Here is a 19,949-nt window from a genome sequence, read left to right as displayed (position 1 = left end):
TAGAAAACATATTTTTCTCTCTAGTGAAAAGCACTTCAATCTGCTGACAACACAGCTGGCTTTCCTCTCCAGAAAAAGTTTATTGTTTATTGTTGTTATTGATTTGTTGACAAGATTTTATGCAGAGCTGCAACAGACAGCAATCAAAGAAACGTGCAAAGGGGGCGTTAATTAAACTGCCAGCAGTCGGCCTGTGTTCGACCTCTTCCCATCTGTTAGGCAGGTGTTAAAAGTCCAGCCAGGTGACACAGTGTAATCACTCAGACTGAATGACTGCTTGATTTTCACCTTGTTGGTTGGAGATAATTTCACCTGCAGAGCAAAAGGTTTTTTCATTGACATTTAATGAAAGTTCAGGAATAACAGTCAGTAAAATGTGTTTTTTGTTTTTTTACTCTGAGCAGAAATGTTTCTGATCTCCACCTGTGAATTTATTTGTATAGTTGCAGTTTATTTCTGTATGCTAATTTGAATTTGATAAAAATCTTAGGTCGTTTGACTCGACAGACATGAACTATTAACATCTCACATTCAACAGAGAGGTTTTCTTTAAACTCACCAATTAGTGTGCATACAACAAACATTACTGACAAAAAGCAGGAAGCGGTATTGATCTACAAAATAATTAACCAGGTAATAGATCAAGTAACAGCAATAAAAATAATAACCAAACAAGCAAGCAAGCAAACAAGGAAGTATATATTAAAATGACAACAAAAATTAAATTGATTTATAGATTGGGTTATACTTTTTTTCTTTAAATCATGGCAGTTATTTTCAAATTTGAATACATTTTCTGTTGATTAACCTAGCATCTCAGATATTTTGGGAAGAATAGAAACAAATAGAAAAATAAACTTTAACAGATTTATTTTTGTGGAAGGATTTCCACAAGGTTTAGGAATGAGTTTTTCACCATTTGTGAGGTCAGACACTGATGTTGGATGACACAGATGACACAGTCTCTGCTCCCATTTCCTCAAATGTTTCTACATCTGGTCGAAGTTCAAACTTTGTGCTGGCGACATTCATGATGAGGCAGAGGAACCTCCGGAGTTAGATGTAGAAATATATAAAACCCAAAATAGAATTTTATATTCTCATTTAAAACTTACCTGAAATGTTTATTTGTTTTAAAAGCTTCTATTTATGCCTATAAGGTCAAATTTTGTTTACAGTTTTTAATATTTTCAATGGAGATGATTAGGAAAGACGAGTCTTCATGGGTCGGTTCTGTTCCGACTGCATGTTGTTGGTCTTTTCAAATCGTAGAAGAACAACACCTTTTAGCCATTCTGCTAATGGGGCTCAACACTGCCCCCTGTCAGTGTGGCATAGCACAAGAGGCGCTTAGAAAAACTAAATATGTCAAACTAAATATGTCACAAACATGAAATAGACTGTGGAATGTCGGCATGTTTCATCATTAAAAGCTTTCAAATCTGAGTTTTTGGAGAATATTTTCATTCCCTATCTGACTACAACTCCTTAAAATTTTTCCAAAAAGCGAAAGAAAATCCCCGTTAACACCTAAAAGACAAACCATGACATTTTTATTTGTTTTTAAAATACATATGAAACAATTACAATAAATCAGATCTCAAATGTTTTACAAAAGTTATCACAAACTGTACACATCATGACATTGGCAGCAGGTATTTCTCGCTTAATACAGATTGAACCGAATAGTTAAACAATTACAGCTCAAAGCTCTAGTCTCCTACATACAGAACGAGTTGATAAGAGTTGGCTTCGCTGGGCTTCCCAGCTCCACTCATTTGTTCACGACTATTACAGGACATGTAGAAATGTCACTTGAATACGAGTCTGAGACTTTTAAAGTGTCACCAAACGATAGAAATACATTTTTGATGTCTTTGTTTTTCCATAAATTCACAACAACTTTCCAGGTTTCACTTCTTGGTATTTACAAACGTAGCTGCTGACGAGAACAACCCTGTTTCCAAAACGCAGTTGGGATCTGTGTGGGATGTAATTAGAAGCAGAAAACAGTTTTAACACAAAAAGGAATTTTCTTTTTTTAATTTTGAAAGTTGAAGTTTTTTGTTTAATCTACGGAGCTCCTTAGTGGACAGGGAAGATTTTGTTTTCTTTTGCGTTCTTTCGCAATAACGTAATTGAATGCTAATAGTCTTTCCACCGTACTTTCTGCTATAATACAAGGTTTTCTTAAGGTTTTTCCATGTATGTTAATAGATCGTTTTCACAGGGTAATAATATAATATCTGACAGTTTTAGTTGTCTTTTTTGTGTTGGTAGTCTGAATGGTTAATAAATTAATGTGCAGTTCCATCTCAACCTTACACAAACATGCAGTGAATAAATAAATTTTCAATTAAAGTTAAGAACATAAACACATTTTCACTGAGGCTCTTTAAATGTTTGTATATTTGACATTTTAAATTGACGTTTGTGACTGAATAGAAAATAGACCATTTGCTTATTGCGAGGGAACGCAAACGAAAATGAAAAGCTAAAATGTATTAATGTCTTTCTGCGTTTGGAGCTGTTCAATATTTGCAGTTTTAATCAAACTCATTATTTTATGCATTTTACTTAAGTAATTAGGCAACATTTACAATCAGGCAGTATTTTTGCAATATGCATACAGTTACATAGTGATAATAAATATATTTTTCTTATTTTCTAGCATAGAAACCATGATAATCCATCCGAGAACTGCAGTGGATCCATATTGGTGATTCTTTATCTGCAGAATTACTTATTTGGTGATTTTTCTAATGAGTATAAATCCAAATTTTGTTGTGATTATTATGCCATCTACGATAATTTAATGTTGACATCTCTGCATTCTGCTTTTTATTTACACAGTCCCAACTTTTTGTTGAAACAGAGTTGTGCACCCAGGATTCTGTGCATATCTACACAACTGTAAACACAAAATTTAAGATTTTTAGAGTTAAACATTGCACTCTTTTCCCTTCAGTAGGTGCTTTTTTTATTTAAAGTGGCAACAGGCATGCTACAAGAAAAATAGGACATTTTCATACTGAGGATAAAGCAGAAGGAAAGCATCATATACTGCATGTGCAATAAGATAACAGTACATAGCCTTTCTCTAATTGCTAGGCTGAATATTTTATTACCAACATGAAGATTTCAGAAATGAATTTGATATGGATGAATTCAGAATGCTTCCCTGAATTTATGACTATGAAGAATATTTAATTAAAGAGGTTTTTGTTCAATCTCCCAATTCTTCAATATGTGAGATAATCTGTTAATGTGGGATTGACTGATGTACAGTTGCAGATAGAAGTTGATAATTTTTAGATTTTTGATGATTTATTTGAACCGTCTTTTTGTGACCATAAAACGAACTGGGAAATGTCCGTCCTAAGAATTGGTAAATTGTTGAAACTTGTAGCAGAGTTTTTTCAAATCCCATAATAAATGCAAAAGGACACCATTTTATATTTTCAAGATCCACATTCTTGATGCACTGGGTGAGTTTGCAGCTGCTGTTTAAAGCTGTAATGTCAAAATGGACACTTTTATTCATCAAATTAATTAGGAACTAAAGCAGTTTTAGAGGTAAAAGTGGGTCCAAACTGTTGGGTGGAAAATGTTCTCACTCCTTCCAGCTCTATAATCATCCAGTTTGGAAAAAACGATTCAAACAGATCAGTAAAAGCCCCAGATTAATGGAAACTTCTGACCAACTGAAGCCAAATCAATGGAGTCCTCAGCTTTACTATAAAGGAAGTACAAAGATTACGTTTTATTAAATACTTTTGTGTCAGTAAAAAAATAAATACTCAGCTTTTTTATTAGATTCAGTTTGGCTTTCAGAAACTAACAGCACAGAATAATTTCAGACAAACTAACTTGTATTTCATTGATCTCCATCGCTCTGGTAATTTGTTTGCTACTCGTTCCTGCAGCAGCAGCTGTTTCTCTGAATGTGACGGATGAATTTTCTCAATTTTACGCAGCCCTTGCAGATGTTTAGCTACCTGCAGAAATCGGATGGTGACTTGTTTGTTCACTAAATGTTTCCATGGCTCTGAGTGGCGTAGCCCTTTAACTTTGTGCCATTTCAAATTAAAATAGCAAAGGCTAAAAGAGCTGAAATACTGAAAGGGACTAAATAGTTGCACATGAACTATCATGGACTCCTTGAAGAGATGCTTGTTATTAATATTATTACTGATATAATCTCTGTAGATGGATGGTAAAAACTCTCCATAGACTGTCGAACTGAATGCCTGTGAGTGTTGTGCATAGCCGTCTCCGTGGTTCACTAAAAGACGTTGGATTCAAGTGAATAATTCCCAGAACAAATGATCAGTTTTCCATCCCTGTTCCCTGCAGAACAGTAAATATCTCTGGTTTCCCACGGCAGCGATGCTCTGACTCTACCTGGAATCGTCAGGGAGTCTGCAGAGGTTTGGGCGAAGGACACGAACCTTGACTCTCAAAGCTTGCAGCTCTTCCCTGCCACTGCAAAATATAACAGAGCGAAGTTACCGAGGCGTTGGGTTTGCTTCTGGGAACTTATCTGGTATGTCTGTGGCTTTGAGGACGGACTCACTGTGATCATAGGCAAATAAAGCCTCAGCTAAATAATGTTAATAATGGAAAGATACCTGAAGATTTTTGTGTAGATTAAGTCCCCAAAACAACAAAACAACTTTAAAGGACCTTCAGAAAGTCTGTCAATTATCTTTTAACAACACCGTTAAAAATATAGATGACACTATTCCTGTTTCTGATGATTTAGAAAAATGTAGAGTATTAATTAAACTAAGAAAAGACCCAATTTTCCCTTGTTTCAGCCACTTCAACTCATGAATAAATGTCTTAAAACTGTTAACCAATCTCTGTTTAGCTTAAATAATAACACTATATGTAATAAATATGTAATTCAATGTTGCGCAGACTCAAAGCCATAATGAATGAATGTCATAACTTATTCAGGTATAATTTACTTCACATTTAATATAAATTAATAGCTTTTGGTTGCATTATGATATACTTGAAAATTAGAGTTTACCAAGAAAGTTCTTTGTACTTTTCAGAAAAGTTTCTTGTAAGTTTTTGGAAAGATCTTTGTAAATTTAAGTCCAATTATTTCTAAGATTTCACTTTCAGCTCCACACCAACTTCACTTAAGTATCTTAAATAATTTTAGAAAGTAGTAGTAAGAATAAGGTGCATGTTTTGCAAATTTTGTAAAAGTATAAGACCAGAGGAAATATCATCTATATTTCAAAATAAACTTGTAAGTTTAGAAAAAGTAGACTGAAGTCGGTGAACATTCCAATCATTTACAAGTTAATGAAAGTTAATGAAAACTTAAGAGACATTTATTAAGATTTTTACAATATTGTGCAGCCCTGACAGAATGTTGTAATCTCCTTTAAATAAGACATGAAAATAACCAATAAGATCTGTAAAAATAAGTATATTTTCAGCAGTTACTTTTGAGTTGAGGGTTTAAGGTTTAAGATGTGAGTTTAGGAAAGTATTGCTGTATTATTTAGTGCTTCCAGCTACAAACAACTTAAAATAAAAACACAACTTGAATATTGACAAAAACTTAATAGACAAGTTGTAAAATGTTGATCTTGTCGTGACTTTCTGAAACATCTCTTAGGATCAAAAAAATTGTTTGGTCAGTTTTTTTGCCTTTGATCACAGTTTTTTTTTAAAACTAAAGAGTAAAACAGTTTTGCTACTGGAAAATATGCAATCACCTGTATTTTCCTATTCATCAGGTGGAGAGTAGGTGTGACAAAAGAAGAACAAGAAATTAATTACACTAACGTCAGTGAAGCAGCTCTCTTATAGAAGAAAACTTTGTTTTCATTGGGTTAAAGATGCAAAAGTTAAAGTAAAATGAGAAAAACTTTAAAGAAATCTTGTTTTCAGCATCTGCACCTTTTGCTTACATGTAATTTTTTTGTTTTTGTAAGATTTTACGCCAAAAAACATTTTTCAGAGTAGCTTTAAATGTCTCCATGCATCAACAAGCAGCTGCTGATTACACTCCAGCTGTGCTTTTGGTATTTCAAACTTCCATTAAACTAATAAAAAAAAGCTGGAAGTAAGTTTTAGCATTCAGTTGTTCTTCAGTTAATATTTTGGTCTGAAAAGACAAAATCCATCAATTTGTAACATTTGCTGATTTATAGCCGTTTGACTCAAAGAGTTTGAGAAAATTCTGGTAAATGTTGCATTCAGGAACCTTTGTGAATTTCTGTAAGTCGCAGCTCCTTTCACTCAGGAGTAAAACAAGCTGAATTAAAAGAAGGGGTGTTTGTGTACCTCTCCCAGAGCGTGCCAGTGTGTGATGGGCTTTCGCGGGTAAGCCAGCATTTCGTTCCAGTGATCTCGTCCAAGGCCCACAGCATCTGGGCCGGCTCGGCACACACCAATCACCTCATTGTGTCCAACCCTGTTATGAGTAAAGCACTTACATTAACATGCACCTGAACTCATAAAGCAGTGATTTTTCTGGGCCTAATTGGCAAAGAGAAGTTGTGATTTTTTTAAATTTAAGACTGAAAAAGTAGAGCTGAACTAGTCATATGCAGAGAGCAGAAGGGGTGAATACGCAACATAAACATTTTAATTTTATATCCTATTATAAGATATAAAAGAGGAAGAGTAGGCACCAGTGCATGAAGGCTAAAAGTCGCTGCTACGTTTACACATTGAATGCCGATAAAATACTTTTATTTTTTGCTCATATGTGACCCATATTCATCTTTTTCATTGCAGTTTGAACGGCTCACTTCACACTTCAAGAAAATCAGATATGTGCCACTTCCATATGTGGTGGATATGTATCCAAGCATCAGCAGTCAGAAAGGCCAATTTTATCCGTCATTAATGTGAGACAACAGATTTTATTAGAATAGCACCTTTCTGCAACGAGGCATTTTCAAGTGCTTTACATCTTAAAAATACAAAGTCAAAGTCGATTCAACAGCAGCAGATCTTTAATGTATTGTAATGCCAAGCTGTGCAGTGATTTATAGACTGTCAGCAGTATTTTAAAATCTATTCTCTGAGCTACAGTGAGCCAGTGTAGGGCTGAGATAAAGAGCTCCATCTCATTATCTTCCTGGTTTTAATCAGAACGCCAGCAGCAGCGTTTTGGATCAGCTGTCTGACATGTAATCGTCTGTCATCACAATCCCAAGACTAATTGTTTTGACTACACATTCAAACAGACTCCTCTACAAAAATTGCTCCACAAAAACCCATTGATATTTAGTTTTGGTCTCTCTTTTTTTTGACTTCCTTGATCTTGAACTTTAAAACTGATCTACAAATGGCAGCGTCAATTATTCCTTCACTAAACGGCGCGCAGTTATGAGACGTTTACGTTCCTCTTCTGTGCATGCGGAAAGAAGTCTGATTTAATTAATGATGCAAAAAAACCATAAATAATGAATTTAAGACCTTTTAACGCATCCCTGGAGCTGCTTTGGTTGATTCGTGAAGTTAATCCATTTTCTCCTTAAATATGCTGCATTCATCCTGATCACTATAAGTGAAACTGGTTGATCTCTTTATACAACCAGAAGGTTTGGCTCGATAACTTACCGATCGTAATCCATGACCATGATGGAGAGGCTGACTTGCTCCACGTTCTCGGGGGGAATGTCGAAGATGATGGCCTCGTTGTAAACAGGGTTGAGTGTGCTTTTCTTGGTTGTCGTTTTCCTCTTCTTCAGTCTCCGTCCGTTACACACCAGGTAAACCTTCACATACGGATCTGCCTTAGACAAATTTAGTGTTTTTAATGTGCTGAATTTGACTGAAACCAAAAAGGAGAACAGCTAGGAAAATATATTCTCTCTCAGGAAGTTGAAACAATAATTTTATCTCGTGTCTCCTCCGCTTTTTCCCGCTATAGGCTGTGGCGTTTCAGTTAATTTAAGCCTCGGTTTGCTTTGATGTGAGCTTTATCTGCTTTCGGGTTACCTGAAGAGCCTGTGATGTCCATGGCTTTGAGGTTTCTGCATTTGATGACTGTTAGGGTCATTCTCCCCGCTGTGGGCAGGTAGCACAGCGAGTACATGATCTCGCCCAAGTCGATACTCTCCTAAAGCGACGGAAAGGAGAGAACATACATTTTTTTTGCGTGCTTTGAATGAGCAGACCTCATTCTGTATATTAAAAACACCCGTAAGTTCTAAAGCAATGCAGAACCTTTGGCTGCATTCACACCTGAAGTGACCCAATTCCGATTTTTATTTTTGCCTTAATGCGACCCGTATCTGATTTTTTAATGACAGTCTGAACAACCCAGGTCGGATTTTTAATGCGCCCCAGGCCACTTGGATATCTGATAAATATCCGATCTTTTCAAATGTGACCAGAATCTGAACTTCCAGGTCGTGTTCATTCGACCTGGGCGTCATTGATCCTCGGCAAACGACACTATTCTGCGTCATGATGCGCGCAAGCGGGAAGAAAAACAACCATGGCGGACCATAATGAGGATTAAGCTGTTAATGTTCTGGTTCTGGTCGGACTACAACTTGAAAATCATAAGCTAAGCTCCACCGTTACCATCCATGTTTACTTTCCCAAACACAGAGCATTTCTTCTTCTTCTTCTTTTTTATGGCGGTTGGCAAAACACTGAGCACACTCTTCATCTGTGACGTAATTGCGCCCTCTACTGCGCATGCGGGACACTTTCAGGTCGTTTGCGGTTCACACTGGAGATCAGATACAGGCAGCATATATTTGGAAGTGCCAAAAAAATAAATAAATCGGAATTGTGTCACTTCAGGCTGCAGTGTGAACGTGGCCTATGATAACTGTTGCTTCATTTCTTTGGGTTAAATTAATTTTGCATTTTTCAGACACATTCCAGGGTTTCTCCCAGTGTTTTATAAGCCTGGCGGGCCACCAGGCTTTACTTGCAGCCACACCAGGCTGAGCATTGTTTATTTATTTAAGTCTTTTTAAAATGTTTGAAATTTTTAAGACTATAGTTGGTGTTCAGGTGTTAATCTTCCAATAACACATAATTATCAAGTGATATTTTCAAATTTCCTATCAACTTTAAACATTTTTTAACTCAAAAACACGACGGGCCGCTGGATGAATGACTGCCCTAGCACCGGGCTTAACAGGTTTTCTGGGGAAACTTTGCATTCATAGTCATCAGACCAGGAATTATTGTGAAGTTAAACAGCTAACTTTGCCTTTCTTGTCCAGCAATGAAGTTTTAAAATATTTTTTCCGTCAATATCTTCATGATAACTAATCTTGTGCAGTTGCACTTTGACAGTGTGATATGTTGGCTACCAAATTATATCATCATTTGGATGCTGATACTTAAAATTTCCATTTTTCATGACACAAAACTTTTAAATGTAGCAAACAAACAACAAAAGAAGTACTGTTTAAGAAGGCAAATACTTTTACACAGCATTCCAAATTATAATAAAACCAAGCTGTGATTTCTTGTCCCATTACAAGCCTACAACGTTCTTGCCTCGACTCTGTGCTCAGACAACAGGACAGTCTGCAGAGGAGTGAAACCCCTGATACAATCTAATTTTGTTTTTTTATTTTTACTATTCAGTATAAAAAATAAATCTGGGGAATGGCTGCTTCAGCCTCGATGTTTGGCTCGGGGATTAGATAAGAAAAAGTGTCTGAAGCAGCTGGGTAATGGTTTTCTTATCAGAAGCTATGAGATGCCAAAGCATCTGCAAGGTCACAGCAGTTTTCTCACAGACTGTCTGAGAAACATTTATATCATGTAATCTGAATCCTATTTTGTCTGAAACAAACCAGGTGTTATAACAAAACCAGAGAAGCAACATTCGAAGAAAACATTTCATTTTGTAAATTGAGGAATTTTAAGAATATAAATATTTTGATGCTAATTGGTTTAATTTTTATACAATCTTATCACAAATGAAATTTTGAATTTAGTGGATATTTTCTGTATGTAATAATGCTTCTTGGCAATAAATCATGTACATTGGAAAGTCTTTTTATTTCCCTTCCGAAGTAGTAAAAAGTGAGTTAAAAATGTGGGCTGCACATACAAAAAACATACTTTGATACTTGATCTTAACGTGATATCAAGATGAGATTCTATACCATATTGCCTCTTTTTGGGAATTCTTGCAGGATATTGTAAGAAAATTGCAACAGTATCTCAAGGTTAAAGGTTAGATTGTGGATTTAGGAGTAAAGAGTGATGATCTTAACCCCATTTAACATTTTATCATAATCTTGGGCCTAATTTTCATGCCAGTGACCAACAAAACCATTTGGACTTGCAAATTTCAACAATGCATTTACCTTACAATGAATTTAATCTCCATTCAAATGGAAATAAACCAGTTTTCCACAAACTCATGCACTTTTAAAGTTGATATTGCAAACATCTTAATAGCCTCTGGTGTTTTATCACAGAGGATAGACACACAAACCAGTTTTGGTAGCCAACTTGTAATCAGGATCACTTCTGTGTGCCAACATTTCCTGTAACTCCAGGGAGCAAACGGCAGAAATCTTCATAAAAATGTAGCAGCAAACACCATAAAAGGTTTTTATAGCTGTTTACTTCTTCAGAAAATCTCTAATCTGTTTGTTCATTAGGTTCATTCTGTGCGAAACTAAATCTGAGGTTCTCAGTTGCTTCAAAATTAGTATGCATTATAAACACAAACCCAGCGTTTATCGCAGTAAATGCTTTCATTATTAAAGAAGGGGCAAAGTGTGATAAATGTTGGTGTTAAAGAGATAATTACTCCGTCTATCAGGAGTAGTTTGTAGCTGTGAAGTCTGCTTAAGCAGCCAGGATTTTCAGTTTATTTTGTTGTTAAAAATCCACTGTATCTGCTGCTGGATATTTTTACTCGCTGGTTTTATTTATGTGTGCAGAATACCCAGCAGTTTCTGGAAAATGTGTGTGGGTGTCTGGCTGATTAAATGCATTTCCCAAAGCGTTTGAATTATGTAATGCGTTCCACCTGCTTCTTATGTCAAGCAGGGCAAAGGATTTCAGGCTCTCAAAAGTCAATTGGTGCGATGTTTACTGATGAGAGCTTTCTAAAAACAGCATAAATACCCTATTAACAGAATGTTTACCCTCATTGGCTGCAGTGATACTCGTAGTATCAGTAATCTGAGGATTTGGTGAGATCTTATTTTAAGCTGCTACTCACTGTGGTTGCTGCGTGGATATCCTTCCATACCACTGCCTCCCTCGACAGATCAGACAGTTCAAAAAGGTTGTCCACCACGACCTCGCCAATCATGTCGTGGCTTGTGAAACGGTCAAAGTCGTAGACGCTGAAGTGCAGCTTGCGGTTGCAAAGCTCGTCGTACGCCACGGGGAACCGGAAGGTCTCGTCGAACGTGGGGTTCAGAGTCTTGCGGTGAACTCGCGTCTGGAACTTCTTCTTCCTCTCTGGCAGCAGGTAGATCTTCACGTACGGGTCGGAGGTGCCTGTGAAGTCTTTGGCCGGAAGGTCCAAGGCCTTGAGGATCCTCACCACCAAGGCCTGCTCCTCGTAGTCGTAAAGCAGCGAGAAACTGAGCTTCCCACAGATTTCGACGTGACCTTTGGCCTCATCCTCAGAGTCCACAGACTTCTGCTTGTACAGTTCTGGTTTTATTCTTCCGATGCTGACCGTAGACGACTGGCGGAGAGGCACTTTGTCCATGCTGAAGTCTACGCTGCTGACATTCATTTGGCGAGGGAGGTGGCGCCGGAACGAATTGTGCCTGTGGACACAGTTGGAGAACATTTTAACATCTGATATGACAGCTCATGTTTTATTGAAGCAGTTATGAGTGATTAGTATCTCACCTGCAGACACCAACAGAGGATTTCTAATGGTGTTTTTCAAGGAAACATCTATTCAAACTTAATATTTGTCTTTAAACCTAAAAAACTTTAGGCTTGGCATTTCACAAGCACTGAAGATCTACTACTTTTCATCAAGACATTACAGTAATGAAATTTCATCCCTTAATGTTCATTTGATTGCTTAATTTGAAAACCAAATGAGTTAAACAACATTGAGATGTCAAGGAAAAGCAATATATCCAGTTGCTGTATCAGTGCCAATATTTAGAAAAATTCTACATCTGGTATCAGTGATAATGTACCTGATCCGTAACAGCAGATCTATTCAGTCTAATTCTATGCTTTGAGTGATTTATTTATTATTTTACATTATATTTAGAATGCCTGATTGTTTTTTCTGAACCATTTTGAAAGAATGTGTGTTGCAGTTTATTTTTACTTTTGACCAAGGTAGTCATTGTCAGTTCCAGTTTCCTGATTATTTGTTTTACATTGGCTGCTATTCTGCTAATTGCACTGACTGAACAAATTAAGGTTGTTTTTCCAAGGCTGCTTATGGAGCTGTTGTTGTATTTAAATGAGCTGTACTGGTGCAGAGTTATAAAATACATTTATAATTCAGTCTGTTTTAAAAAACAAAAGTTTTAAGTTAATTCTTCACTGTTTTCTGCATCTGATCAGTATCAAAAGACACTTGGAAGTGAAAAAAGTGAAATGAACACAACTGATAACAGTGCGAACATTATTCAGAAGTGGTTTTGGTTCATTTGACCATGTTTACATCTACATAACATGTTTTTAAGATGCAAGAATACATGGCAAGAAAGAAAAGAACACAAGAGCAGCTTTGGTGGGCTATAGATTGGGTCAAGACGAATTATGTTTTGAGATAGTTGTAGCGTTTTAGCAACAAAAATGTGTTTAATCACATTCATGATTGAACAAGGAAGGCAATTATACCTTCAGGTAAGGAAAGAATGGATTGGATGTTTTTTGTCACCCATTTAAATCATCATTTAAATAAAGTACTTTCATGCCATTTGAAGCAAAAAGACTCACTGAAAACCGTATTCAAATTGTTGGAAAAAATATCTATTAAATTTTAAGAAACAAACTAGATTTGTTTTCCTTTTGTTGTACGGAAAAAGCAATTGCATCCTATGCATTCACATTTAGACTCATTTACCAATTATGTTCCTTGTTCAGATTTTGGTGAGATATCCTCAGACAAAACTCTGTTTGAGTCTCCAATCTTGTCACCTAGCAACTGGCCCTTCTGCTTTCCGACAGTAAGACAATCACAGCAGTGGCACAAATTGTACTGCATGGGAAGCACAGCGGAAGATTAAATGCAACACTAAAGCACAGTAAACAACACAGGGAGGCTGTGCAGCTTATATGAGGCTAAAGAGAAAATTATCACCATGAATTTTACTTACTTTGCACCTAATTATTTGTCACAATTTATTTGACCTCTGGTTGTGTCGTTATTGTCTAGAATTTCAATATTGGGACCAGATTGGTGCATCTCCAGTTGAAACATGAAAAATAAAAAATAAAACACATCCCCCCCTCATCTAAAATTACATCTCACCATGTGATCTGTGTTTACTCATTTAACATTTCCCAGTATTAATCAATACTAGATTCAAACTATGTTTCATTAAAATGTGACATGCTGGAAGCCAAAGCCCTCTTAAAACATGAGCTGCTGCTATTTTTTCCAACAAATCAATAGCTCCTAATAAAAAAAATTAAAAAAAAGCAAAACGTCAAGACTGTTTTTTGGTGTCATAACATCCCCAAGCTGAGCGATCGGAGGCATTTCTTAGAGAGTGGCGTGGCTGTCAGAAAAGTGGGAGGAAGGCCTGTGAAAGTGGGCGTCGTAATCTCCGGCTCGGCCTCTCAGCTTGACCGGTGGGTGTGCGATTCATGAAGACCTTGGCAGCAAAATAATTGAATTAATGAGCTTAATGACGAGCAAAAGCAAGTGTCGATAGCGGCTGCGTGTGAGAAGCCGATCGCAGCTGCCCGCTGCGTGTCACCAGGAACCTGCCCTTCCACCGTGACAGCTCCGGCCCCGCAGCTCTGCTAATTATGGACGTTCTAGTTTAAACACAGAGCTGGGGAACAAAGAGAAGCGAGAGCTGATTGTTTAATGACTGGGGTTTCTTCCCGACGTTGCCATAGCAGCTCGACTCTCACGCACAAGTGATTATAGGGTTCCAACTGGATGTCAGATATGCTATGGAGCGTCACTTTCTCTGTATTGTTTCAGTTTGCTATGCCTGCCCAAGGTCACCAGGCAGTCAGCGATGATTTGCACGACGCGTGGCAAACTACCTCGAGGACACTGTCATGAGCCGCCCTCTGCACCGAGGGAGCAGTTTTTAATATTTCTTGGGGAGGATAATGCAAACCGAAGCAGACAGAGGCGGGTATGAGATGTTTACAAAAACAGATAACAGGACCTCCTTTCTTCTAAATTGCACCTACAATTAGTCGTCCCAACACAACAGGCAAACCTGCAGAAATTTGCAACAAAACAAATCAATAACAATTTAATACAGCTTCATGACAAGCATGTTTAGTACTTAGCAAAGCTGCAAACATAATTCATGACCAGACAACCAACTTCTAGCAGCTTTTCTGAGGAATCTTACCCAAAGTTTCATGTTTTCTAATATTCTTGGGTTTGAGTGCTGCATTGAGATTTTTTCCAGTTTCACCAGATTTTCAATGCAGTACAAGTCAGGCAGCTCAACCTTGGTTGACTTTGATGTATGCGACTGTCTTCCTGTTTCAAGGGTTTTCAAGAATTTAAATTTTGAGACAGCAGAAATCACTGAAAGTAGGTTTAACAGCTGAACTTGGATTGAGTTTTAGTTTTGAATGTTTGAACTGTTCTTGTGTATTCTGTTTATTGCAAACACCTGAAAGTAAACTTTGCCACAAAATCTACTTTCAATTATAACTGCATGGCATATTATTGATATGCAAACTGTGATATGCTTTTATTTTGTCTAACTTTTGCCCAGACATTGCGATTCTTCCAAATTTCAATTCTAAAACTAAGCTTTTAATTTTTTTAACATGTATTTGGCAATGACCTGCCGATTTCCTGAATTTCGGAGATCAACGATCGGCCGATCTTGTCCACCGATGTTATCAACCTCAGAAAAAGTCTAAATATCAACCACTGTGATTTTCTTTTCTCTCGTGCGAAAAGTTTGACTGACAAACTGGCCTACCAGGTCATGTCTGCACATTTACAGTTCACAAAAGTCACCCCACTGTTGCCAGTTCAGCAACTTTCAAGATATATTGAGCAACATTTCAGACAAAAAAATGGTATCAGCCAAAATCAGAGTCAGTAAGTTAGGTTTTTTAAAAGATCGGTAATCAGCAATTGGCCAGAAAACTGAAATCGGTGCACCCCTATTTCTATGTCTTACAAAGTAAAAGTTCTGCTTTCCTAGAACATTACTAAACAAGGAGCACGCAAGATGAAATGTGTGGCAGAAAATTAACATGCCTAAACCTCCTATCCACATTTGCACCATGGTGGTGGCAGCATCATGCTGTGAGGGTGCTTTCTTTTCCTACATGCAGAGTTGAATTGGAGTAGCTTGGATCAAACAATATTAATGTTGGACCTAAATTCAACTGAGAATCTTAAAAACTGATGTTTAGATTGTCTCAACCCAACTTCACGGAGTTGTTCATATTTGGTAAAAAGGATTAAAAACAACTTTGAGTGTCTAGATGCATAAATGTTATGACGACAAGCCACTAAAGGCTTGTAGCTTCAACTGCATTGAAATATGAAGGAAACGTCATGATGATCTGCTGCAAAAAGTTTCAGAAAATCACTTAAGGTTTGTAGTTATAATCTAGCAGAATGTTAAAAAAAATTATTGTCCTATGAGAAAAACGGCTTCTTTTTAGTTTAGTTGCAGCAGCAGCAGGTGGGGGAGGGGCAGTGCTGCATCATTAAAACCTCACTGCAGCCCTGTCTTCGACGTTTCATTAAAATAATTTTAAACCATAGGAGTGACATGGTAGAAAATTGAGTAGTTTTCCCGCCTTGGCGGATATGTGAGTGTTTGGCGGATGCAGGGCTGCGTCTGGTACCTGGAGGAGGATGTCGGCTCAGTCGTCTGCCTCTGGATCTTCGTCGGCTGTTTGCTGATCTTCTCCCTCAGGGCTGTTTGCACCTCTGCAGGGATGTCTGGCGATGTCTGACTGATCTTCATGGCTCCTTCAAGGTACTTCACGTTGCTCCGTCCGTTCACTTTCACCTCCGGAGGGTGTTTCTTCTCCACCTCTGCCACTTTGCACTCGATGACCGGGGTGGCACTGGGAGGAGGCGCCTCGGGGAAACCCACGTGGAGGCCATTTTCGGTGTGGGTCGACAGAGTCTTGCTCCTCCAAATGGGCCAGCACAGCTTCCAAAAGACAAAGAGAGAGACTACCAGCAAGGCGAGGCCACAGAAACCCACAACCACAGCAAGGAGGCTGATAGAGATGTCTGCATTTATTAAACCACAGAAGAAGACGGGAGACACAAGAAAGACATGACAGACAGGGTAGAAAGAGAAGAGTAAGAAAGAGCTGGCAGCATCTGCATCTGTTTGGTAAACAGCTTTGAGTGTCTACAGTGTCACAATGTCAAAAATACTCACAATACACCTGAAAATTTAATCTGATGGCCAGAAATTAAAAAAATAAAGAATCACTGCATGTAAACAGTGATTATATTTTTACCCAACTGTTGATTTTGCAGATCACAATTCCAGCTTTGAATCTTAAATGTCAAAATGTTCTGGTATTATCACATTACAAAGATCACATTTTGTCCAGCAGATCATCAAGAACATCCTCCATAAAGAGAGTATGCCACAAATTACAACTGAAATTAACTCCTTTCCAGCACATTCGTAGAAATTTAGTGGAAGGAAAAAATTTAGTTAATAAGAAACTCAAACAACAGGAACACCAACAGCATTGAGAATATTGTGAAGCCAGTTTGGAAAATATGCACCTACTTAAGAAATTAATGATTTTTTTAATTAATCTTTTATCACTTTAAGTTAAACTCATATCAATGTGTTGCGCTACTTTTAAATAATTATTTTTAACAGAAGCAAGCTGTTCATTGGAAGAGGAAGTTGTTTTACAAAAATATTCTTGTAATTTTGTGCATTTATGGTCTGTAGTGGCGTTAAATCAACTGGCCAACATATATATCTCATTTTTAAAAATCTGATCTGCTCTAAAGATGTTCAGTTGTGCATCAGAACAAAGTTTCAGTAAATGCTCAATTTTCTGGACAGTTTGAAGCGTTTTATTCATTTTCTATAAGGCAGCAAACATAATTGATCTATACGGTGTATAATAATTCAAATATGTTCACTTTTGGGGAATATTCTTATCTACTGAGTTGTGTACTGTTGGCTCCGCCCCCTAATGAGCCGCAGCTCCAGACCACAAAATACCCAAATACAGAAAAAGCGTTATATATTTTAATGTCATTAGAGCTCTAAATTAATATTTTGTCGTATTTGTATTTACATGAAATATTTAAACTAGTGGCACTTTTTTTACCTCCACATTTTCCTCCCCATCCACACTTCATATCCCTAAAATAATAATTTGAAAGACTGAGAAGGGAGATGAAGTGAAGAGAAAGAGAGGATTGTTGCAGCTCTTTCTGATGCACCTGTTGCAGACTGATCAGTGTGGCGTAACAGGTAGGCGCAGTTTCAGAACATGGCGAACTAAACACAAAGTGCTTTTCTTTCGTCTTTCTGCTGCGCTCACTTTCTTTACTCCAAAAATGGCTAAAAGTAGATGAAAGGAAAAAACTTAAAAAAAAAAAAAAAATTTACCTGCGTGTCCTTTACCTTGTATGCTGCTCTCCAAGGGAAAAATGTCCGCGCATTTCTCTCGGTCCACGTGTCCCGCAAGGCAAAGTTCCGTAACGATCTGCAGAGCCCTCTGGCACAGGGTGATGCTGTCGTCCGCTCGGACACTCATGTCTCTCCTGTTAAGCCATTGCACTCCAGAGGAGCCGGGAGGGCGGCGGTTCATTTGGGCACCTTTCTACGCGCCGCAGACAGCAGGGAGGCGCGCTGCGTCCTGATCCATAACCAGCGCGCAGCGGAGGCAGAGGAGCGACTGGCCGCGTCGCGTTCCCGCGATTAGTGTAGCAGTCAGCGGGGTGACGGAGTCCAACCCATCCGCTGCACCCAATAGCAGTGCGCCTCGGTTTGGTTGTGAATCCCGTTGGCTGCTGGTTGTAACGAGATTACTTTTTCTGGTAATGACTGGAGTTCTCCCTCTGAGCGACAGACGACCTGTGCGTGTCCCCGTCTGCCATGCTGGGTTATAAACTCCAGTCTGCAGCCTGTTTGTCTCTGGATGGACACCAGAAGGTTTATTATTCTAATAGATTAAAATAATAGGACATAATGTTCAGGACGTGTCGGCTATTGCAGTTTGTCACTTGAAGAAGGAAATGAATAAACTCTACTTGACCTCTTTGTGTTATTCATGCACATATGCTGCCTGGCGAAACTATTTTCTGAACTTTCACTCTTTGTGACGTTAACGCCAAACATTTAGGCGTTAGATCGACTCAGAATAGTGCAAAATTATGAAGAGAAAGAAAAAAATTGTTTCCAACATCCAGAAACCAACATTTCTGCCAACTCATCTTTGCAAAATATCTCAATTTTAGTCAGATTTAGTGAATTATCTGCGATAATTGTAATTTTCTATCTTGGTCACAGATCCTGACTTGCGTTTAGGCCTGAACTTTGACTGGACCGTTGAGAAACATGCAGAGATCTGTATGTTTAGGGTTGTTTTCCTGCTGGAAAGAGAACATTTGTTCCAGTCTCGCGTCTTTTACAGCCTCTTAAAGGTTTTCTTCCAGTTTTGTGAAACAAACTTTTCAATGAAAAGCTGCCCTGTTTGTGTTAAAAACAGTCGGTTAAATCAAATTTTAGGCTCATTTTACCAAAGACTCAACTTTCTTTGGATGGGATTTAAGAGATTTTCATTTAGAAACATGAACATAAAACTTTATTTAATTAAAATCATTTATAATTTTAAGTAAAACAGTGTTTTGCAATTAATTCAGCAGTTGATTACAGGCTGAAGAACCACTAGTAATCATGTTAAAACGGTGAAATCTTGTAACAATTCGTAATCAGTGTTGTTTAAGCAGCTCCTACTTCAGTACATTAAAACCAATGCTTTGATTATACCTAGAAAACGATTCAAAATGCATTCCTGTAACTTAATCATGTTTTTACATCATATAATGACTAAAGAATTAACAAAATCTGAACAATTTAGTCCAAATTTAACATATAAAGGTTAAAATATAATAAGATCACAACTTCTTAGCTATAATCTAGAAGTTTAACCATACAGCAAATTTTTTTTTCCACAATACACTCACTGGCCACTTTATTAGGTACAAGTGTCAAACTGCTCATTAATGCAAATGTGGAATCAGCCAATCACACGGCAGCAGCTCAGTGCTTTTAGGCATGTAGACACGGCCAAGACGATCCGCTGCAGTTCAACCCAAGTATCAGAACGATGAAGAAAGGTGGTTTAAGTGACTTTGAACGAGTATTTCAGAAACTGCTGATCTACTGGGATTTTCACACACACACACACACATCTGTAGGGTTTACAGAGAATGATCCGAAAAATAGAAACTATCCAGTGAGCGGCAGTTCACTAGATTCACTACGCGTAAATGCCTTCTTGATGCCAGAGGTCAGAGGTGAATGGCCAGACTGGTTGGAACTGATAGAACAACAACAGTAACTCAAATATCCACTCATTACAACCGAGGAATGCAGAGAGCATCTCTAACCGTACAACACGTCAAACCTTGAGGCGGCTGGGCTACAGGAGCAGACGACCACACCGGGTGCCACTGCTGTCAGATAAGACCAGGAAACTGAGGCACAGGCTCAAAAGAAGATTGAAAAAACATTACCTGGTCTGATGAGTCTCGATTTCTGCTGCGGCATTCGGATGGTTGGGTCAGGATTTGGCGTCACCAACACGACGGCGTGGAT

General features: G+C 37.9%; 1 protein-coding gene across 5 annotated transcripts; it reads right to left on the bottom strand.

Annotated features, from left to right (window-relative positions):
- Positions 1 to 1,527: 1,527 nt before the first annotated feature.
- syt10 (synaptotagmin X) lies at positions 1,528 to 18,212 on the bottom strand. 5 transcript variants are annotated; one of them, XR_532683.2, is made up of 9 exons: positions 17,736 to 18,212; positions 15,979 to 16,375; positions 11,198 to 11,759; positions 7,981 to 8,101; positions 7,600 to 7,771; positions 6,313 to 6,442; positions 5,742 to 5,751; positions 4,405 to 4,485; positions 1,528 to 1,981 (listed from the first exon to the last, which is right to left on the bottom strand). XR_532683.2 is itself a non-coding variant. In XM_008400463.2 (8 exons), exons 1-7 carry the CDS (start codon positions 17,935 to 17,937, stop codon positions 4,414 to 4,416), a joined length of 1,656 nt encoding a protein of 551 aa, XP_008398685.1. In that variant the 5' UTR covers positions 17,938 to 18,212; the 3' UTR covers positions 1,528 to 1,981; positions 4,405 to 4,413. The 5 variants fall into 5 exon arrangements, 4 of the variants coding, with proteins under 4 accessions (XP_008398685.1, XP_008398687.1, XP_008398684.1 ...); XM_008400463.2 differs by lacking the exon at positions 5,742 to 5,751; XM_008400465.2 differs by lacking the exon at positions 1,528 to 1,981 and having other exon boundaries at positions 2,037 to 4,485.
- Between the last annotated feature and the right edge of the window lie 1,737 nt (positions 18,213 to 19,949).

Source organism: Poecilia reticulata, linkage group LG23 (genome assembly GCF_000633615.1).
Source record: "Poecilia reticulata strain Guanapo linkage group LG23, Guppy_female_1.0+MT, whole genome shotgun sequence".
Taxonomy (NCBI): Eukaryota; Metazoa; Chordata; class Actinopteri; order Cyprinodontiformes; family Poeciliidae; genus Poecilia; species Poecilia reticulata.
The sequence above is the reverse complement of the archived record's forward strand: the minus strand, read 5'-3'. Positions and strand labels throughout refer to the sequence as shown.

Coding starts and splice junctions, on each gene's coding strand:
- syt10 (XM_008400463.2), bottom strand. CDS start 17,937: ATGAACCGCCGCCCTCCCGGCTCCTCTGGAGTGCAATGGCTTAACAGG. Junction 16,376..17,735: donor ACAAGGTAAAGGACACGCAG/GTAAATTTTTTT, acceptor TAATAAATGCAG/ACATCTCTATCAGCCTCCTT. Junction 11,760..15,978: donor GAGCCGACATCCTCCTCCAG/GTACCAGACGCA, acceptor CTGTGTCCACAG/GCACAATTCGTTCCGGCGCC.